This window comes from Mya arenaria, chromosome 10, assembly GCF_026914265.1.
Source record: "Mya arenaria isolate MELC-2E11 chromosome 10, ASM2691426v1".
In the NCBI taxonomy this organism is placed as follows: domain Eukaryota; kingdom Metazoa; phylum Mollusca; class Bivalvia; order Myida; family Myidae; genus Mya; species Mya arenaria.
This window is the reverse complement of record NC_069131.1, coordinates 60,810,175-60,831,669: the sequence shown is the minus strand read 5'-3', so window position 1 is coordinate 60,831,669 and position 21,495 is coordinate 60,810,175. Positions and strand designations below refer to the sequence as shown.

The window sequence follows — 21,495 nt, the reverse complement described above, 5'->3', positions numbered from 1 at the left end:
CCGTTATGTCAAATAAAAGTTCACGCACACAAGACAGCGCACCATTCCACTGAATATCAGGTTCCAATAAGTGTTGAGGTTGTTGCTTCGAAGCAATCAGTGAATTTCAGAGAAAATCACAAGGAGGCCAAATATCCATTTACTGTAAGGTTAATCAAAGGGCAAAGGTTTCCCCAGAACCAAACCATAAATGGTTTAAATGTGCGAAGGGGTGTAATAATTAGCTATATGTGGTCTGAACTGGTGTAATTAAATGTTTCATTTATCTCTGTCAACTCATTGACATACATTGACATACATATAGTTTACTAGGGCAAATTTATGGAGGGGCCTCAAATTACAAGTTCAACACGTTTTATTTATTTCTTAAGTTTATTCTTTTCAATAAGTTTAAGAACGATAAGACACGTCAAATGATTTATTTCAAATTTAAATGTATTTTGGTATATTAAGTTCTCTATAGTCGTTTGGTATTATGAACATTTGTCTCGGAGGACACTCCGAATAAACTACATGATATTTTGACCGTGTTTTCAATAGCATTAATTACACCGCGTAGTTTAACGTAGTTTAACATGCATAAGCTGAAATATCTGCGTAAGAAGAAGACTTGAAATATAATATCGCAATACATATCATCTGCGTGTTAACAACAGTATTCTTAACAGTCCATGTCAAACAATTGATCATTACATACACAATATTGTATCATTGTTCATCATAGATATGCATATCACTATTGAGGGTAGCATCATTATTTATCATAAATATGCCTAGATCTCTTGAAGGTAACATTATTATTCATCATAGATATGCATTGTGTCATTTTAAACTAACAATATTTTCTTGAAAAAAAACAACAAGTCAAACAAATCAACACAACTACCAATCGGAACACCTCGGCCATTATCCAACAGATATGAAGCTTGCTGGAGATGGCCGAGTTGGTAAGATTGCAAAACCACCTCTATAAACATTCAAATTTATTAAACCTACACCGAAGATATCAAAAGAAATGATGCTCAAACTCATACAGTCATTTTGAGAACTAACGCACTTTTACGCTGTAAGTATGCACTATGAATTGTTTATATTCCAAGCCTCATATATGGACAGTGCATAGTAACGGTCAATGCACAAGTGTTCATCCACAATCATGTACTGAGAGAGAGCACGTTTCATACTTAAACACTTTTAAAACACACACACCATACGATCAATTCAAAAAATATAATATTTATTTCTAAAAGTTGTGCGGAATTATCAAATTCGTTAAGGTGGACAAAATAAATGCTTTCAACTAATAATCATTTGATTTCGAAATCCACCTTGTCATACATGTTCATATATTAAAGCAAATGAAATATTTTTAACGAACTCAGAATAATCGATTTACATAACAATTTACACTATAATAACTGGTAGCAGATGACATCGTTATAAAAATTTGAAAACGTAATACCACGCCATATTTTAACAATTTGAAATCTAAAATAGGTCAATTTTTTAATGTCATATCTACACTGAATATAAAGGAAACATTCCTATCTCCAGGTCCTTCAGCCATGGAATCCAATGGGACCTCAATGTACACGAAGTCCAATCCGATGTGAACTGAATGTACACAGACTTCAATCTTATGGGATATCAAAGAACACAGAGCTCAATCCAATGGAACTTCAATGTACACAGACTTCAAACTAATGTGATATCAATGAACATAGAGTTCCATCCTATTGAACGTCAATGTACACAGACTTCAAACTAATGTGATATCAATGAACATAGAGTTCCATCCCATGGAACGTCAATGTACACATACTTTAATCCCATGGAACTTCAATGTACACATACTTTAATCACATCGGACCTCAATGTACACAGAGTTCAATCGTATTGGACCACAATGTACACAGAGTTCAGTCTGATTGGACCTCAATGTACACAGAGTTATATCCCTGCTTACATAGCAAATTAATTATTATTAAGTATCATAACGTTAAACTGTGAAATTCAGTATGTGTCGCCAATGTGATGTCATCAAACCAATTTGTTCACATCATGCGCCTGGCTAGCCTTGCCCGTTTCCGACTGTTTACACTGTAATGAGAATAAAGGCTGGGTTATCGACTTGGCGATGCTGATGATAAAGATCATTAAGGTGAAGCCCGTAACATTTGTTAAAACTTGTCCATCTTCCTTCTAAAAGACGATACCGGGCTTATTAATATATGATGTGTTTCCGGTCCGGATAAAAAAAAACGGACCCGAGGGCACGCGCGTGAGCCGGTTACGAACCATGACGGTCCCGAGGGTCCGATTTTACGATCCGGACCGGAAACACATAATTACATACTTTAATTTATACTTTTTTTGTAAAACATGGTGTAGAAAAACGCATTTTTGTACATTTCATCAAATAGCGCGTGCGACATTGTTTACTAACGTCATAACGGGTACTAATTTACGTTCAATGATGACGTCAAGTAGTTCTTCTTAAATCGCGTTTTGATTACAATTATTATTTATTTCATTTTTTTAATAAATTTCTTGTAGAAATATGTATTCGATCGGGCTCTATTTAAATTCCATACTTTTATTTCCATAAACTATACAGTAAAATAAATTATAAGTGCCGCGCTGTTCGCCTGATTCATCTGGCCCCTTTATAACAACAATACTTAAGTCACTTTTCAATTTTTCCACATATAAGCATGGCATGATACAAATTTTTAAATGTTTAACTCTATTTAAAAAAAGGATTCTGTTATATTGGTAAGCATCATTAATCATTTTTTAATAAAAGAACTTCTAGGGCAAATATTGTTTCAGGGCTGTAACCTCAACAGTTATTGATATCGATATTCAAATATTTGTGTACTGTGTCTATTTTGTCTTGTAACCTTATGTGTTTCTTGCGGTGTCCTTTTCTCGAAAACTTAATCTTGATTTAACTAAATATAAGTTTATCGTAACTATCAGAGAAATTTTCTTTTTTTTAAATGTCTTATGTTTCTTACTGCAAAAACCATTTGTTGGAGTTGTGTCAAACGAACAAACACACGTGCTATTGTTCGGGTCGCATATGCTGTTGAAATCTCCGAGCATATTACATTCGTCATAGCCCTTTTTTAAGCAACAAGTTTCGCCCAGCTTATGTCCACCTGCAGCGTAACAACAACAACAGTATAACACTTAATATTCTTGACCCGTCTTGTCAACACACGTACGACCAAATGTTGGATTTCGACCCAAGCAAGGGTCTCCTAGCTCATCTCCACCTGCAAGATAGCATTTAAGCCTTAATATCATAGGCCCGGCTAAACAACGCACGTACGACCAAGTATCGCATTTTACCATGTAAGATGTAATTGTATATTGACCGGTCTAAACATCCCACGTATGACCAAATATCGCATTTTGGTGAAGCAAGATCTCCATCGGAAGCGTAAAGACAATAACATTATAAACTTAACGTTATGGACTCGTCGTATCAACGTACGTACGATCAAATATTACACTTTGGTTAAAGCAAAAATGCCCTAGTTCATCTCCACCTGCAACATATCACTTTCCACTTATTATTATGGACCCGTCGTATTGACGCACGTACGACCAAATGTAGCACTATGTTTGAAGCACCTAGTTCATCTCCGCCTAAAACATACCACTTAAGCCTTGATATTATAGGCCCGGCTAAACAACGCACGTACGACCAAACATTGCACTTCGGTTGAATCAAATATTTCCTAGCTCATCTCTGCCTGAAACATAACACTTAAGCCTTGATATTATAGGCCCGGCTAAACAACACACGCACGACCAAATATCGCACTTTGATTGTAGCAGGGATCTCCTAGCTCATCTCCGCATGCAACATAGCACTTAAGCCTTAATATTATAGGCCCGGCTAAACAACGCACGTACGACCGAACATTGCACTTTGGTTGAAGCAGAAATCTCCTAGCTCATCTCCACCTGCAACATAACACTTAAGCCTTACTATTATAGGCCCGGCTCAACAACGCACGTACGACCAAATATCGCACTTGGATTGTAGCAGAGATCTCCTCTCTCATCTCCGCCTGCAACATACCACTTAAGCCTTAATATTATAGGCCCGTCTTAAAAAACGCACGTACGACCAAATTCCGAAATTTGGTTGAAGTAGAGATCTCCTAGCTCATATTCGCCTGCAAAACATAACACTTAAGCCTCAATGTTATATGCCCGTCTTAATAACGCACGTACGACGAAATATCGAACTTTGCCAGAAGCAAGAATCTCCTAGCTCATCTCCACCTGCAAGATAGCATTAAAGCCTTAATATCATAGGCCCGGCTAAACAACGCACGTACGACCAAGTATCGCATATTGGTTGAACTAGGGATCTCCTAGATCATCTCGACCTGCAAGATAACACTTAAATCTTAATAGTATTGGCCCGGCTAAACAACGCACATACAACCAAGTATCGCATATTTGTTGAACTAGGGATCTCCTAGATCATCTCCACCTGTAAGATATCACTTAAGTCTTAATAGTATCGGCCATTTTTAACAACGCATCTGCAACACCTAAAGTCTTAATATTATTGATATGTCATATCCAGGGGCGTACCTAGGCATACGGCAGTACGCCGTGGCGTTCAAAACAATTATGGCGCCCATGAAATGGAAAGACATTATATCTCGAAATCAGGAATAACAACCGAAGGTTAAGGGTGTGTGGTTAATGTTTGGTGCAATATAAGTGAATGATGTCGTCTAGGATCTAGAGAACACTTTGCAAAAACAAATTCGTTAGTGTATTCCCCTCCCGCTCAAACCCCCACCCCATATAAAGTATCGAGAACCAACTAATAAAAGACCTTCACATATCGACACCTTGCTCAAACGTCAGGGCGTACAGTTCTAAATGCTTAAGGTACGCCCCTGTTATCAATGCACGTACGACCAAATATAGTAAGATGAGTACCATCTTTGTACGAAAATCTATAACAGCACTGATTTCATAGTACCAGATAATGAATGACTACACTTTCGATGAAAATCTATGACAGCACTGATTTCGAAGTACCAGATAATGAATGACTACACTTTTGATGAAAATCTATAACAGCACTTATTTCGAAGTACCAGAAAATGAAGGACTACACTTTGGATGAGAATCTATAACAGCACTGATTTCGAAGTACCAGATAATGAATGATTACACTTTGGATCAAAATCTATAGCAGCACTGATTCCAAAGTACCAGATAATGAATGACTACACTTTGGATGAAAATCTATAGCAGCACTGATTACGAATAACCAGATAATGGATGACTACACTATGGATGAAAATCTTTAGCAGCACTGATTCCGAAGTACCAGATAATAAATGATTACACTTTGGATGAAAATCTATAACAGCACTGATTTCGAAGTACCAGATAATGAATGACTACACTTTGGATGAAAGTATGACTACTCGTTTGATACTATACCTTTTAACTATATCTTTTTTTCAAGAATCACTTAGTTATAATACATAAGTGTATGTACCAGAAAATGAATAAATACACTGTTGCAACGCTATTCTGACTTACAGCATTTCTCCTCAAAGCTGTCATATATCATGCCCGGATTACTACACTCGCATGTCCCAGCAATACATTTAAGACCGTCATGTACACAACAGCTGTCGGGATCGGCTTGGCATACCTCTCGATATCTGACTGTAAGACAAGACAAATACTGATTTTTCAAAATTAATTGTCATCAGTGAAAATGAGTCCTGGTGAGGTTAAAGCGAGATGTTCATGTTTGCAAGATATAGTGCCTTATACGCAGGAAATCGATTAGTGTTGTTTTTTATAAATATTTTTTGGAAATTAACAAAAAATCAATTTTGAACAGTGTTTAAATTTTGATCATTTCGCTTGTTCATATTGTTTTTCGGAGTTGATGTAAATATCTCCAAAGGTCTCATTTTCGCAGACACTTGGCCGATTGCTTACAAATATTTTTTAATTTAACTATATTGTTGAAATCATTCTTGTTAAGATTTGAGACAGCTGTTTCAGCTGTACTTGTTTATATTTAAATATGTGAGCACATCATCAACTATTTCACATTTCAAAGTTAACAATAATGTCGTTTATCACGTTGTTCACTTTAACAAGGTTCTGAACAATGGGCCATTGTCATAAATGTATTATGTAAGCGTACGTTACCTAAAAATGAAAAAAGAAAAATAATGCCATTCCTCAGTCATATTGCGTTTTTAGGCATTTTTCTTTTATGAAGAAACATCAATTAAGGTACGCGTACAAAAAGGTCAACGTCGTGGTTTTAGTTTGTAAACCGAAATCTCTCAAATAACCCTTCTGCAAGACACACTCTACTGCAAGACATTTTACCAACACTTTTCCATCACAAGCAACTTTTTTATATATTCGTCATGTTTAAAAAACAACAAATACAATAATTGAACTACAGGCCGCAAAAATACAATGCAATTTAACGCAGCAGTATATCAGGTGTAAGTTGCTGAAGAAAAGGCGCTGTGTTCCGGTACAACAGTAGAGCGTATTACACAACAACGACCTGAATCAATAAAGCACGTTCCGATTTAATAAAGATAAAGTTAACAAATGGAAATGGAGCGAGAAAGTTTAAGCCCCGCATTAAGAAAATCTTGATATTTTAACACGATTATTTTCAGTGCAACGACCTGAAACCAAAAAGGCGCTTTCCACGAGGCATCAAGTCTAAACACGGGAGCATAAGAGGCGCTTTAAGCTAACTTACCGTTGCATAGAATTTGGTTGTTTTGGTGCTCCATAAACAACCGCAAAAGCAAAGCTCACCATAACAGTATTACGAAGTTATTATTAACTATATTGTGTTGCACTATCGAGTACAGCAATTACTTTTCGTGTTATGCTATCTTAGGGGCGGACCAAGCAACCAGAATGGAAGCGATATGATATATCTCACCTTATAAAACGTGAACGTGTCACTTTATATTAAAAAGGTGACATGACACTTACTGCACGATCCAGGTGTTGTCGTCTCCGGTGTCGGCGTCTGCGGTGTCGTCGTCTGCGGTGTCGTCGGCGTCGTATGTGTCGTTTCCGTAGTTAAGGGTCCATTATCTGGTATAGACAGAGAGGATTTACCGCGAGTCTTTCTTATCCTTTAAGACATACCATTCTTACAAGTTATTGGTTTTTAAGATACATGTAATACCAAATTTCTTAATTACAACTAGTTAAGACTAGAGAAATGAAACCATATATAATAGTCAGAGCTGTTGGACCACTCTATATGTCATTAATCGCAGGTTTCGCGGCATTTTGGGTACACAATTACTCTTTTGGCGAATATCCCTTCAACCGGCGGGTTAAAGATCCCCCTTTGGCTACACAATTTTGTTTAAGTCACACTTGGGGATAAGACGGGGTCAAGTCATAATGCAACCATTAAAGGGCGCGGGCACATCATAATAAACACAACAAAAACAACAACAACAATAGCATTATTTTGACTTTAAAATATTCAATTATTTACTGCTTATTTTATTTTCACTTTTGGTTTATAGTTTATAAATGACAATAATTATGGTTATTATGAAGGATACTGAGCTTAATTTGATAGAAAGGTACAGAAAACCCAATACGACGATAGTAAATCACTGTAAGACTTTTAGCATTCACCAATTATTTTATATTTTTGCGTTTTCAGCTATGAAATACATGGTTACAATCTTGTTATCAGAAATTAATATTTTCCATAAATGCATTATTTAGTAATTAGTTAAAGGTTTAACACTCAAAATTGATGTTTGTTTTACATGTGTATGTATTGATTTTAAATAAGAGTGTCACTTTAATCATAACGGAAACATCGACGTCCGAACTTTTCACTATATCTCTATATAAATCTTTGAAAATCTTCTTCTCAAAATCCGTTGGTTTGAGTTTTAACATAATTGAACAGAATGTTCCTCTATCACGTTTTTCACCTCATGGTGATTCGTATTCATGGCCGCCAGGGGCGTGACTCTTTTTCATTATATGTCTATATGAACACTTTGAAAATCTTTTCCCCGGAATCCGCTGCCCTGATATTAAAACTATCACACTGAAATGATCCTCTATTAAACTCTTACCCCCATATTGAATTGTTAAAAAGCATGGGCGCTGGGGACAGAGTTACTTTGCACTATATGTCTATATAATACATTTTCTCTGCAGAAACAAAATTCACGATTTCAAAATATTTTCACAGTAGTGTTCATAAGGTGACACTGGCAAATTACTTCACGCCAGTTTGATTCTCGATTGCATAAATGCGAGGGACGGAGCCTGTTATCACTATATGTCTTTACAGACAATTTTGAAAATAATGTCTTCAGAAAAGACCATTGGCTATGAATTAACAAAAATATATGACATGTTTTATTGCTTTCGTACGCATGCGCATATGCATGCCATACTACCAGCTTAAAGTGTTCTCAAGATTGACTTAGGCTGGCTGAAGGGACAAATCTCCCATTGCACTAAATATTTAACGAGTATCCTGTATTTCACTCTATAAACTCTGTTCTTCATATATGTGACGCTAGTTAAACTTTCTTGAGAATCACCGGATAAGTAATTAATTCATTTATACTTATTATATGTATGTTAAAAATGGTAGCACTATCATGAGGTACGACACCAAGCTTATCTCTTAAACAGGCTTGGGCTTTAGCTCAGGTCTTTTGTTATAGACCACAAAAAATAAACTGAGTCCATGTGGAGTTCAACATCCTACTCGAAAGTACAATATTTCAATGACAATCAGACTGTGAAACATACCTGTAATAATGCTTGTTTTACAAAATAAGTCCATGTAAGTGTATGAAAGACTTTGCGTATAATAGCAGTTAAACACACGTATAAAACGCGCATATAAAAGGGAGAACTCCTATAAACTGGTAAATTCCTTGCAGTTCTGGGTTTGACCTCAATGGAGCAATATGATATAATAGTTCTATAAAAAATATACCACAGGGAGTGAATTTAGATATTAAATACATAAGTGCGGTTTTCTCCCTTATGCCTGCACTGCTCTAGCAGTGAACTTAGTTAAATGGTCGAAATATACCAAGTATGTTATATGAAAGAACATATGTATGTCTTATTTCCATAAAGTACTGTTACGGAAAATGTTTTCATTATCAGTGATCTTGATCTTGACCTTGTCCCTATGGGACCCAAACGCAAACTTATTAAATAAATCCATAAGCTATAAACAAAGTATGGTCGAAAAATATGTCAACCCTAATTAAAGTTATTCAGTACCAACGATTTTTCATTTTTAGTAGCAGTGACATTGACCTTCACCATGACTCTCGGAGTCCCAAACACAGTCCTATGACAGGTCCCTGTAATATTTTCCTATATACCAAGTTTGGTTGCAGTATGTCAACACTAACTAAAGTTATTCAGTACAAAACACTTTTATGTTTTTGTAACAGTGTCCTTGACCTTGATCCCATGAAAGGTATACAAAAACATTTCCTTTAGTTTGGTCACCAATTTCCAAACCTAACTAAATTTATATTATACAATAGGTCAGTTTGATTGCACCCTGACGCGGGCCTGCCCACACTTCGGCATACATCAGTCTAATAACCAGGTTTCACCTGGGCCCTTATAAAAAGAAATGAAACACAATAAAAAATCAATCAAGGGCCATAATTCGGTTAAAATGAAGTTATATAACTTTATAGTGCGGTGGCCCTTAAAGACTGTGCGAAAAATTAGATCCGTTGAAAGAAAGGTAAAGAAGTAAAAAGTAAAATGTTCAACTTGCCCTTCAACATTAACCCAAGTTCCTTCATCAATCAGGAGCTATTATTTGTATTTAGGATAATATGGAGTTTTATAAACTCATTTTGTGATTGTCCTCAAGAATTGTGTGAAGATTCAAGTAAATTGTATGAAGGGTACTGGAGTAATGAATGAAAATACCAACTTGCCCTTAAACGTTAACCGGACGCCTACGCCGACGCCGGGGCGAGTAACATATCCTCCTTATTCTTTGAATAGTCTTGCTAAAAATTAAATCAAATATATTGCTATGTTTTGTTGAACTAATTTTATATCGATTTTCGTTTAATGTTATTTCATTTGTATCGGGAACTTAATGTGCGTTATGTCCAAAAAAGCCTTTTCTGGTACCGATACATGATTAGATTGTTAAAAATGGAAAGGAAATTATAATGCCACAAGTAGATATGTATAATATACTCATGGATTTGAACTAAATGCATTTAGCGGAAACCACCACCAACTACCTATATCCAAATCCAATAACTTCGAAATACCTCAGTAATAATTATGAATATGTAATTTAAGCAATGAAAACATTAACTAACCAGGAACACACTTCATGCATCCGTAGTCGAATATGAAGTCATCCTTGCAGATGCACATTTTAGCATGTCCGTATATGTCACATACGGCATTTTCATCTTTACAGTATGGGCAGTCGTCACAACACTTGCCGACGTCAACCGCTAAAATATAGGCAAACACAAACGTCATGGTTACAGTAATAAATGAATACCACAACATTAGGATTGATAAAATGCGTTTAAATAAAACAGGTACGTAGTAAGGGCGGGGGGGGGGGGGGTGCCGGGGTCACTGAAAGTCTAAAGACGTATCATATATAAATTATCATTTGTATAACATAATCTATTTTCACAATTGCTAACGTGGCCTCCGCTTTACTTTAAGCAAAATTAATTCACTGATTAGGTAACGTAACGGTTGTTTTTTTTTAATTTGCATTTAAGAACTTGAAATTTATTTACAAATTAAAATGTAACTATTTTATGCAGATCTCTGCTGTTGAAACATATCTAAAATATTGTTGCAAATATGTCTATAACGTTATGTGTTGAACACGCAATTTAATATGTACATCAATTTGTCTGTCTGTTGTTGTATGATGTTAATAAATTAAAATGTTTCCTTTCAGTAAATCAATGGTACAAGTATAAAAAAGATATTCAAAAAAGAGGCCACCATTCTACTTCTGGAATGCCAAGAATGAAGGCTTGAAAATTATTTTTTAAATGTGATCTCTTTAGCCTGAATTTTGCAGGAAAGCGTTCCTAGGCGCATCCTCTAATTAAAATTTTCGAGGGGAGCATGCCCCCGTACGCCCCTAGAACGACAGACCCTAATATTTAATATTTTGCATCTCTTTTAGTGCCGACGACGAGTCTACATTAAATGGATAATTAAAAACGGAAAGAGTGTTAATGCGGTAGTTTGTCTAACACATTATAGTTACAGGTGAATGTGGTTGTTGTTGTTTTCTGTCTGCATTAAGAACACAACATACATTTTCCGTCAATAAAATTTCAGATAGTCAGTCATAACTAACTAGGCTTAATCATATAGAATTCAACTTTCGCGAGAGTTTAACGACCCCACTACTACCATTTATTATCCGATACACATTCCCTGCATCCGATTTTGTATGGAAAAAAATGTCAGCCAACGTTGTTGTATTCTAATACAGTTAGATTACCTAATGTATGCCATACGCTCGATCCGCACATTGCACTCATTTAGATTTTGATGTCTTCTGATTTATACTCCAAACATTATTGGTACGAGATGTTCGTCGGCGAGACTCCAACAATGTTGGTTTAAACATATTTTATTGAGCAACATTTCAATACAAATACATAATCAAATTTTAGGATTGGAACGGTAGAAATAAACTAATAGAGTTCCTTTCCCTGTTATGATAAATTACAATTAGCATTTGAGGCGGATACTAGTGATGAAGTTATAATCATAGAACAGTCAAGCTCATATTAAATAATGTTTAAAATTTAGGCAATTGAATGAAAGACTTTAAATGCAATAACCTTTATTGTAGAAAAAACAACAACTTTATTCTAAATTAATCAACTGTATTGAAGTAGAAAAATATAGAATGAGAAAGAACAAATAAGAAAAGAAGGAGATGCAAAGTAAAAGATGTGTGAGTGTTGGTGGTTTGAGTCGATCACTGGCTTTCAAATCTTTTTGATAAATAAATAAAACGATGAACTGCATCAAACAGAGTACTATTTTGCTCTTCAGTCAGTGTGTCATCACCATATATTAAGCAACGGAGGGTAACCTCAGTTAGAGATTGAACAGTATTAAACATATTTTGCCTTTGTTCAGTAAAGAGAGGACAAATAAAGAGATAGTGGTATGTAGTCTCCTGTCTTCCACACATGCAAAATGGTGAGGGAACAATATTTTTAACATAGAGATGGTGATTCAGGGAACTACACTCGTTGCGTAGGCGAGTGTGCAGGACTTGAAGCCGGCGTTTCCCGTAATAAAATATTCTAAGTGTTTTGGGCTTATCAGAATAGAGGTATGATTTAAAACCAACGATATTGTTTATAGCCTTTGCGTCAACTGGAAGAGAATTCCATGCAGATATTGTAGAAGGAAGGAATGAATTCATATATATTCCAACAATGTCAATGGCACGCTTATGCAACAGAAATGTACAAATTTGCTCCTATACATGAGAGGTACGCTTTCTTCCGTTGGTGCAAACCAGAATCCCACAAAAGTTACAGGTGGGACAATATTTTTTCAGAAGGACGCAGGAACTCACGCACGCATGGATACCAAACCGCCATAGTTGACAACATAACAAAAGCAATTTCTAAACCATTACATATAGGGAATACCCAACACTCTTTTATACAGTTAAAAACTTTAGTCTTTTATAAGTATTTTAATAATTATGATTTGTCCACAAATTCCCCCCTTAAAATGCGCCATAATATTATTGTTGTTTTCTTTTATCGGGACAAAAATCATTATTATGTTGTTTATTTTATCTGGACACAAGTCATCATTATGTTGTTTTTTTATCTGGACACAAATCATCATTATGCTGTTTATTTTTATCTGGACACAAGTCATCATTATGTTGTTTTTTATCTGAACACAAATCATCATTATGTTGTTGTTTTTATCTGGACACAAATCATCATTATGTTGTTTTTTTATCTGAACACAAATCATCATTATGTTGTTGTTTTTATCTGGACACAAATCATCATTATGTTTTTTTATCTGGACACCAATCATCATTATGTTGTTTTTTATCTGGACACAAATCATTATTATGTTGTTTTTTTTATCTGGACACAAATCATCATTATGTTGCTTATTTTTATCTGGACACAAGTCATCATTATGTTGTTGTTTTATCTGGACACAAATCATTATTATGTTGTTTTTTTATCTGGACACAAATCATTATTACGTTGTTTTGTTTTTTCACCATATACGTCCAATGAGTAAAACATCTAAATGAATTAAAGTTAAAAATCAACAACAAATATTTGCATCAAATATTTTGTGCCCCTTTACAAATACAGATGCATTATTGAATTGTTACTCCTATTGCGCCCCTTTAATTCTTATTGGTACACATGTGTCCAAAGACAATACGCACATGCTAAGCATGGCTTTATCGATAATCGAATTCAGTCAAGTTATTCACAAGAAAATGTAGACAAATATTTAATTATGCATATCAAATATAAAAAAACAGCTCACTAGCGGGTCCCAGGGGTGGTGCGTTTTTTGTTGTTGTTTTTTTTTTGGGGGGGGGGGTGGCATCCGGCGTCCGCGCTGTTTTAAATTATCCAAAAAAAAAATTATTTCAATATAGAAAAAAAAATGTAATAAAATACGCAAAAAATGCACCATTTCGAACAAGAAATTGTTAAAATGGTCTTGGGGAACTCATCACAGATCCACATTTTAAACAAAATAAATATCGGTTCGGAACACTTCCTCCCCTGAGATACGCACGCTCTAACATCAAATTCGGGAACCGCCCCTTCTGGCTACACACAGAAAACACTTATAAGCAATAACGAAATACTCGGCAATTAAAAGATACTTTTTGTTATATATTGCATGCATTATACAATACAAAGATAGTATGATATAACCTAGAATAAATATAACATGATAGATAACTTTTATCACTAATCAAAGGCCGGTCAACATGCTTGTACATGTATAAAGCAATATGAAAAACATGCCATTGCAATTAATATATATATTATTTTATATGTATATACAGTGTAGATATATGTATTTATATTTGACATGAATAATGCAAGGCAGAAAACTCTGACTTCAATAATTGAAAGTCTGAAAAAGTCATGCGAAATTCCCCTTTTCGACTACAACAAATAGACGACCGTTGACTATTTCTACTTACGGGTACACGAGCAGGATGAAGAGGTTTCACTAGAGGTCTCACTGGAGGATTCGCTTGAAGGTTCGCTTGAAGATTCGCTAGATTCAGATTCCCCTTCGTAGTAGTAATCAGTATGAAAAATTCCACCCCCAATTCTACATCGAACAACTGCCAGGAGAGCAAGGACCTGTTGTTTAAACATAAAACATCGTGTTCAAACTTGTTCCAATAGAATACTGTAATTTTCGAGAAAGTGTTTGGTTTTGTCGATTTAGGTTTAAAACACTTTATATAATTATGATAACAATGACGAAACGTTAAAACGTGATGTGCACAGAAACGTGATGCCTAGTTAGTCCATATGCGCTAAATAATGGAGAGACTTTTGTCCATCTGTGCCAAATCGTGAAGGAGCTAATACCATATGTTTAAAAAGCTATCGAGCGCAAGTGCAATATCATGAAAGTACTCTTGCCGGCTATGTAAATATGAGCTCACGGACAAGTCCGGATAGTTAATGTTCTAGAGGGTTTAGGGGCAAATGACTTAGGGACTAACCATATATCAGATGTTCGGTGGCACATCTTTACTAAACACTGTCTAGTATATGAAGTGTGTCCTTGTAACAAATACTTACAAGTCACATCTACATATATGGCAAACATTTCCCTTTCACTCCTTGAATGATTTACCTAATTATTGAGTAATCTTCAACCATTATAATATATGTCATGTGTTTTCGTTCCGGATCGACAAATCCGACCCGAGGGCACCTGCGTCTCTAGGTAACCAGGCTTGCCGAGTTACCGGCTACGCAGCGTGCGCGAGGGTCGAATTTTTCGATCCGAAACGGACACACATGATAGATATTTTTTCTAGCACACCTTGTATTACATTTTTTTTTTAAATGCATAGAAAAGCACAGTTTTGTAAATTTCACCAAAAAGCACGTGCGATGATGTTAGCTGACCTCATGACGCGCATTAATATTTATTCACTGCATACGTCAAGAAGTTCATTCAGTATCACGTCTTTTAAGGGTTATTTTGTTTTAAAATAAAATAATTGAAAAGTATTACGTCACAGCGCGTGACTCATCTGGCATGGGGGGATGCCAGATGGAGTTTTCCAGCACGGCTGAATTCTCCGGAAATGCCTATCCGGTGTTCTAGAATAACGTGTCCGTCAACAAAATCAAGTCCGTAGAGTCATTGCCTTAGTTCATATTGCGATTTTGCGTATACGTACTTATTAGGCTTGTCATTTATGGGCAATATTGAATATGGAAAAACCACAGATATGCGGCTGAAAATGTCCGAAATTTCTATCGACGTTCTGTTTTCATATTGCATCAAATCACTTTTTGTGTACACTGAAACACATCAGTTATAGCAATGTATACTATATGTTATATTGCGACCTGATTGGTCGGCGAAAGCGGGCCTATTTCAAACCCAGGTAAGAGTTTTGAGCAATCTACGGAAACTACTGTCCTTAAAGGGGCTATACACCGTATGATGAAAAAGCGAAAAAAGGAAGAAAATTGTCGAAAACTGACATGAACTTGGTATCAATTTGTACAATGCATTGAAACTAACTAATACCACATAGTTTACAGATATTTTTTCGCAGATTTTTCGTATTTTTACATTAACAAAGACTACTAGGTATGTCTACCTAGTAGAATTTATTCTTATGTTCGATTGGCTAGTCGATATTCTCACGAGATAAGTAAGCAAGTAAGTAAGGTATATATATTAAATATTCCAACGATTAAGGCTAAGCCTTCGAACCACAGTGGATACATCACACTCTTTTTAAGAACATCAGAACAGATCAGTCCTTAAAGGGACTGTACACCAGATTGGCACCAAAAAAGTGTTTTTTTCTGTAACGAATCTCAGGACAATTATTTGATAAAATGGTTTACTCTTTGATATCATAATTGTAAAACAAATACCAAAATGTAAAAAATAAACAAATCGAGTCGTAGACCGGGTTCGAACCGGGGTCGCCAAAAGTGCAGTCCATTGTTGCATTCACTGTGCTACGAAGGTTTACTCTTAAAGGTTGGAATATTTCACCTATACACCTAACTTGGCTATATCACGTGATAACATCGACTAGCCAATCACGCGTAAGGAATGAATTTTACTAGGTAGACATACCTAGTATCTTTTTTTATGGAGAAATATCAAAGAAACTGCGAAAAATAAATTAATTGTAAATTATGCGGTACTTCAGTCAGTAGGTTCCAATGTATTTTACACAACGATAACAAGTTTATTTCAGTTTTCGACAATTTTCTTCTTTTTTTTCGCTATTTCATCATACGTAGTATAGCCCCTTTAAGGTTTAACTTGGAACTCAATAACATTCGGATATGTTTCGTTAATTTTTCCTTTATAATTCAAAATGGTTTGCGAATAGTTGAGCGATTTAGGGCCTTAATGGCATTCTTTGAACGTTCTAAAATAATAATTTCCATCTACATCTAAACTAGAAATGTATACAAGAAAACCTCTTTTAAGTGGTGACTATTATGAGATTTCAATAGATGAGTACCAGAATCATTTACTTTACAAAAATATACCCTGAAAAACGTGATACTGAAGTGTGCGAATTAAAATTACAGTCACAGTCAGTGAAAACCCTCGCTCAAGCTTTTTGGGTGAAATGATATAATACACTTTTCTTTGTTTATTTTTACACAAAAAAGTAAATTAAGGTATGTTAGATATTAATCAAGTATGTCCGGTCCAAATAGAACTATCCGATCCTCGCGCACGCTGCGTAGCAGCGCAGTTGACATCCTGTCGGATTTTTCTATCCGTTCCGGAAACGCATGGCATATAGTATTAGTACTATGTATTATGTAAGTCGAAAAAATATATTAATATATTTGCCACAATCGAACTAAAAGAAATTAGATAAACTAAAAACTTTTATTTGCACTTAATGTTTTATATAAAAAAAATGTTTTTAAATACTAGCTTTGTAGTCGAAATGGACTGGCTACAGGTTAAGTCCTTACAAATAATATTTTTATGCTAAGTCTTGATGTTAATATTTAACCACAACTTAATTCCATTTTCCTCGAAAACTTATATATACGACAACGAATATTACATTGTGATTCAATCTGAGGATTTAGAACACCGTATTTACAATTTAGTAAATGATTTTATTTATATAATAAATTAATTCAGACTTACGAGAAATATCCTCAACATTTTAAAGAGCCTACGTTAAATCCGAGTACAACACTTTTCTCCCGCCAAACGAAATATCCAAAATGATCTTGCTGTCCAACGTTATATACTGAACATAAAAAAATAATCCTTTGGGCTGGTTGGCATTCAAAGCATCCAATGCACGCTCAAAAATCTGTCGTTTCCTGATGCGCGCGCATATACAACATTGAATTTCCGGATGCACACGTAGGCCATTGTGCAGTGTGAAGCAGATTTGTGCGTAGGAATATTATATAATATGATGAAACTGATAGCGATTTTTTATTGCAATACGGTACCATGTGTTTGAATATTCAGACATACAACATATTGCATTATGCATAAGAAAAATAGCCAATACTTTGCAAATGTATGGAAAGTTATGACTAAATAGTGAAGCTTAAAACTGATAATCATAAACCTGATGGAATATAAACCCTTTGGAGAAAAAATATGACTGATTCCAAATTCATTTAAATTCGTTTTATTTGTTGTTGTTTATTTTTTTCCAAGTTCATCCGAAACTAGTTATATCTAAGTCGTCTAGACCTCGAGACTTCGAGATAACGAACATTCGATATAACCATAATACAGAACATGTCAAGCTAGTAAGAAACTTTGGATAAATATATATATAACCACAACAAAGAGATAACATAATCTGATAAAATAAACGACCATATTGGCAACAAGCGTCCCATTATCACTCCCCTGAAAGACCCAGGTTTCTCGAAATGTCTTTGTCTTAAAGCTGCAACCTCACATATCGATCGTTTTGACAACTTTTTTTGTCTTGGAACGAGCCAATTTTTGCGAAAGTCCATTGAACCCAGTTATATAAGATTGCTGTCAAAAATTAGATTGCAGATATTTATATTTAAGTTATAAATTTGATGTTTTATGCATTTTTCTTAAACGGTTTAAGCCATAAAACATTAATTTTCGAACGGAAATATGAAAATCTAAGATCGGATTTTTTGTCGACAATCTTATATCATTGGTTTGCAGATATTTACGCAAAAAAATGCTCTTTCCAATACAAAAAAAATACAAAATTTGTAAAAATTGTAAATATGTGAGAGTGTAGCTTTAACACGATTGAGTAGCGTATACCACTTATCCAAAATACTTAAATAATTTTTATTTGCTAAATAAAAAAAAGTTAAAAGTGATTTTCATACTGATAATTCATATTTAAAGTCTTTAAACTATTAATGAGGTAGGTTTCATGCAATCGAAACAGTTTAAGGAGATTCGACGAATTGGGACATGTACGGTATGTAATAGTGAGTGACCAAAGAGGAGACATTGCTTGGATAACAATTTTATAATGTGGGTGAATAACTGGTAGGGGTGACAGTGGTGCCCAACTAGTGTCATGATTGTGATCAAAGTTTAATCCTAATCGTGATTACAACGGTTATAAAAAGGTATTATTAGTATGTGCATGGTATTTTTTAGAAAGATCAAGAAAACGGTTTACTATACACGTATAGTAACGTGTTCCTTATAACAATATGTTATGCTGAATTTTGGCAACAGGTTATTATTTTATAAATATATTGAAATTATGTTCATGCACTGGGAGTTCAATTGTTTGGTCTATCTGGTTTTCTGCAGTCACACTCATTTTTCAAATAACGGCAATACTGTTGTTGACAATGTGGTGGTGTCAGAGGGTTTATTTCCCTTATTTAATTTTCAATCCGAGGGGTGAAAGCGAAAAGGTTCTATCTGCTTCTTTATTTAATGTCACTTAGAACCTTTTCGCATTCACCCCTCGAATCACACTGTACACCAGAAAAAAGATAGTCTTGTTACAAGCAGTTTTCCATCTTCAACTTCCACGCATTTAACAAATCAATACTGTACACATTAGATCTGAGTGTCCCTTCGCCAGTTTCACGGACGCCGCTCTTTCTGTTGCAGGCAAGACTTGATCGCTCCAGTAACGGTGTCGCCACCAAGGCCGAGGCGTACTTTACGTCCCCACTCCAGCGATGGTGATACCGCCCAGACGGAGGCGCTCCCTCTTAAATAACGGTGGTGCCAACCAGGACGAAGCGTGCTGTACGTCCCCTCTCCAGTCACGGTGACGCCGCCGAAGCCGAGTCGTACTTGATACCCCAACTTTTTCAGTGAGCGTCGAGAAAAGGAGTATTTTTTCGTTCAGTCATTTTGAATGAGACCTTGATTTAACCGAAATACATTACATGATTTATCTGACACTAGGGCATGGAGGTGTGATATGTATTATTTTCTCGTAAACACGTCTTAGAAACTCGTTAAAACTGCTTTGTGTCTCGCTAAAAAAACATATCTCGTTAAGACTACTAACGCATCTAGTTTACGCCTCTATAACACCGAAGACGGAACAAAATACCTATTTGAGTGCCAATCCGCGAGTTTTAGTACGCAACTTTACTTTTTTACTTTCATGAATGATAAAAACCACTTAATATTTGATTAGAAAAAAGTTTTATTTCTATTCAAATAACGTCTGAATAATTTTTGTCGGTGTAATTCTTCCAGTTGGAAACTTGGAGCTAGTTGACGTCCGACCAAGGTTTGGACGTTATTTATTACTACGTGCAATATTGACAAACGACATTCAGCACAAACTTTAAAACATCACCTATTTCTTCTTTTTTTAAGTTTTCCCCTACTAGGTAAAACCCGCTTTAAACTATTTGGCGCGTGGTATTAGCACATCTTCGCCTCTGACCAATCGAAATAACATTTAATTTTACCTATGTATAAACTTATATCTTCATGTAAACTGTAGGGCGATTCTCAGTTCCTTCCTTTGAAATAAGTGAGTTATCTATTTGAGGTGTTGATATGTGTTTCTTTAGTGGTCTCGCATAGGCTGTGCATAATCTGATAAGCTCCGCCTACCAGCTAGTAGTCAGCGAATAATATTCACGCGTTATACTTATGCATTTCAAGAACGATGTTAGTTGTTGTTAAACTGTTGTACAGAATAAAACTGTTATACAAATCCCGTTTCGGGTCTGACTTACCGCGTTATATACACAAGGGTATATTACTTTATATTCTTATTATACATAGCACAGAACATTACAGTAGCTTGCCTAGGTCAAATCTAATACATTATTAGTAACTAATAAGACATGCCTCGTTCCGTCCTTGACATCATCGTGTTATCTTTTAGTGATGTTATTGTATTGATCTTGCTATGGTTTAATCATATTTTTAGAACAAACTAAGACGACATGCCTTAAAATAATTTTGTTATCGTATAGTCGTGTTGCCGGGTGTACCTCGCGAAGACTTTATATTGTTATTCAATTGAAACAGTAGATCTCTTGTTCCTTCCCTTGATTGAGTTCCTATCGTAAATTGATGGTGGTGTATGTATGTTGTCTAGTTAGTTAATAAAAACAAAAACCACATGCCTCGAGTCTTCCCTTCATATCTATTTTGACATGCCTCGTTCCTTCCCTACATTCCTGTAACGCCATGCCTCGTTCCTTCCCTATTTTGGTAGAATTCAAGGACAGTATTGCTTCTTTCCCATCATATCATTGAGTTATAGTATATAAAGAGGACATGCCTTGTTCCTGAAACAACAAGACATGCTCATATCCCTTTCTTGATATCAATATCTAGGTTTAATTTAACATATCGATCGAAATTTAAAAGATATTCCCATCATTCAAATTTACTAAGAATTTTTTTCAGAGGCACGAACATCTACAAAAGAACAATATCGCGCAGGTCTTGCACAGGGCTACGCGTTGCAGTTCCGTAGTCCGTAAGTCCAGTGGTATGACAACCAAGGAAGTGCAGGTTCGAATCACCCCCTCAAAACTAAAATCACGAATTGTCTTCCAAACGGGACGTTGAACGGAGGTTCGTGTTTAGTGATCTATTGAAGTGTGTTTTGAAGAACAATGGCTATATATGTACATTGTGCCCCACCAATTGGAGCGCCTTGGCAATTTTCCT

General features: G+C 35.4%; 1 protein-coding gene across 1 annotated transcript; it reads right to left on the bottom strand.

Annotated features, from left to right (window-relative positions):
* Positions 1 to 359: 359 nt before the first annotated feature.
* On the bottom strand, positions 360 to 17,658 carry LOC128205393 (uncharacterized). Its single transcript, XM_052906976.1, has 7 exons — positions 17,506 to 17,658; positions 14,312 to 14,477; positions 10,416 to 10,556; positions 7,039 to 7,143; positions 5,593 to 5,721; positions 3,021 to 3,164; positions 360 to 2,100 (listed from the first exon to the last, which is right to left on the bottom strand). The coding sequence occupies exons 1-7, from the start codon at positions 17,521 to 17,523 to the stop codon at positions 2,096 to 2,098; spliced, it is 708 nt and encodes a 235-aa protein (XP_052762936.1). The 5' UTR covers positions 17,524 to 17,658; the 3' UTR covers positions 360 to 2,095.
* Positions 17,659 to 21,495: the final 3,837 nt, after the last annotated feature.

Bases quoted from the DNA above. Each gene is read 5' to 3' on its own strand.
- LOC128205393 (XM_052906976.1), bottom strand. The intron at 10,557-14,311 runs GTAAGTAGAAAT...CCTATATTTTAG, and splicing joins TTCATCCTGCTCGTGTACCC to CGGTTGACGTCGGCAAGTGT. The intron at 5,722-7,038 runs GTAAGTGTCATG...CTTGTCTTACAG, and splicing joins GACAACACCTGGATCGTGCA to TCAGATATCGAGAGGTATGC.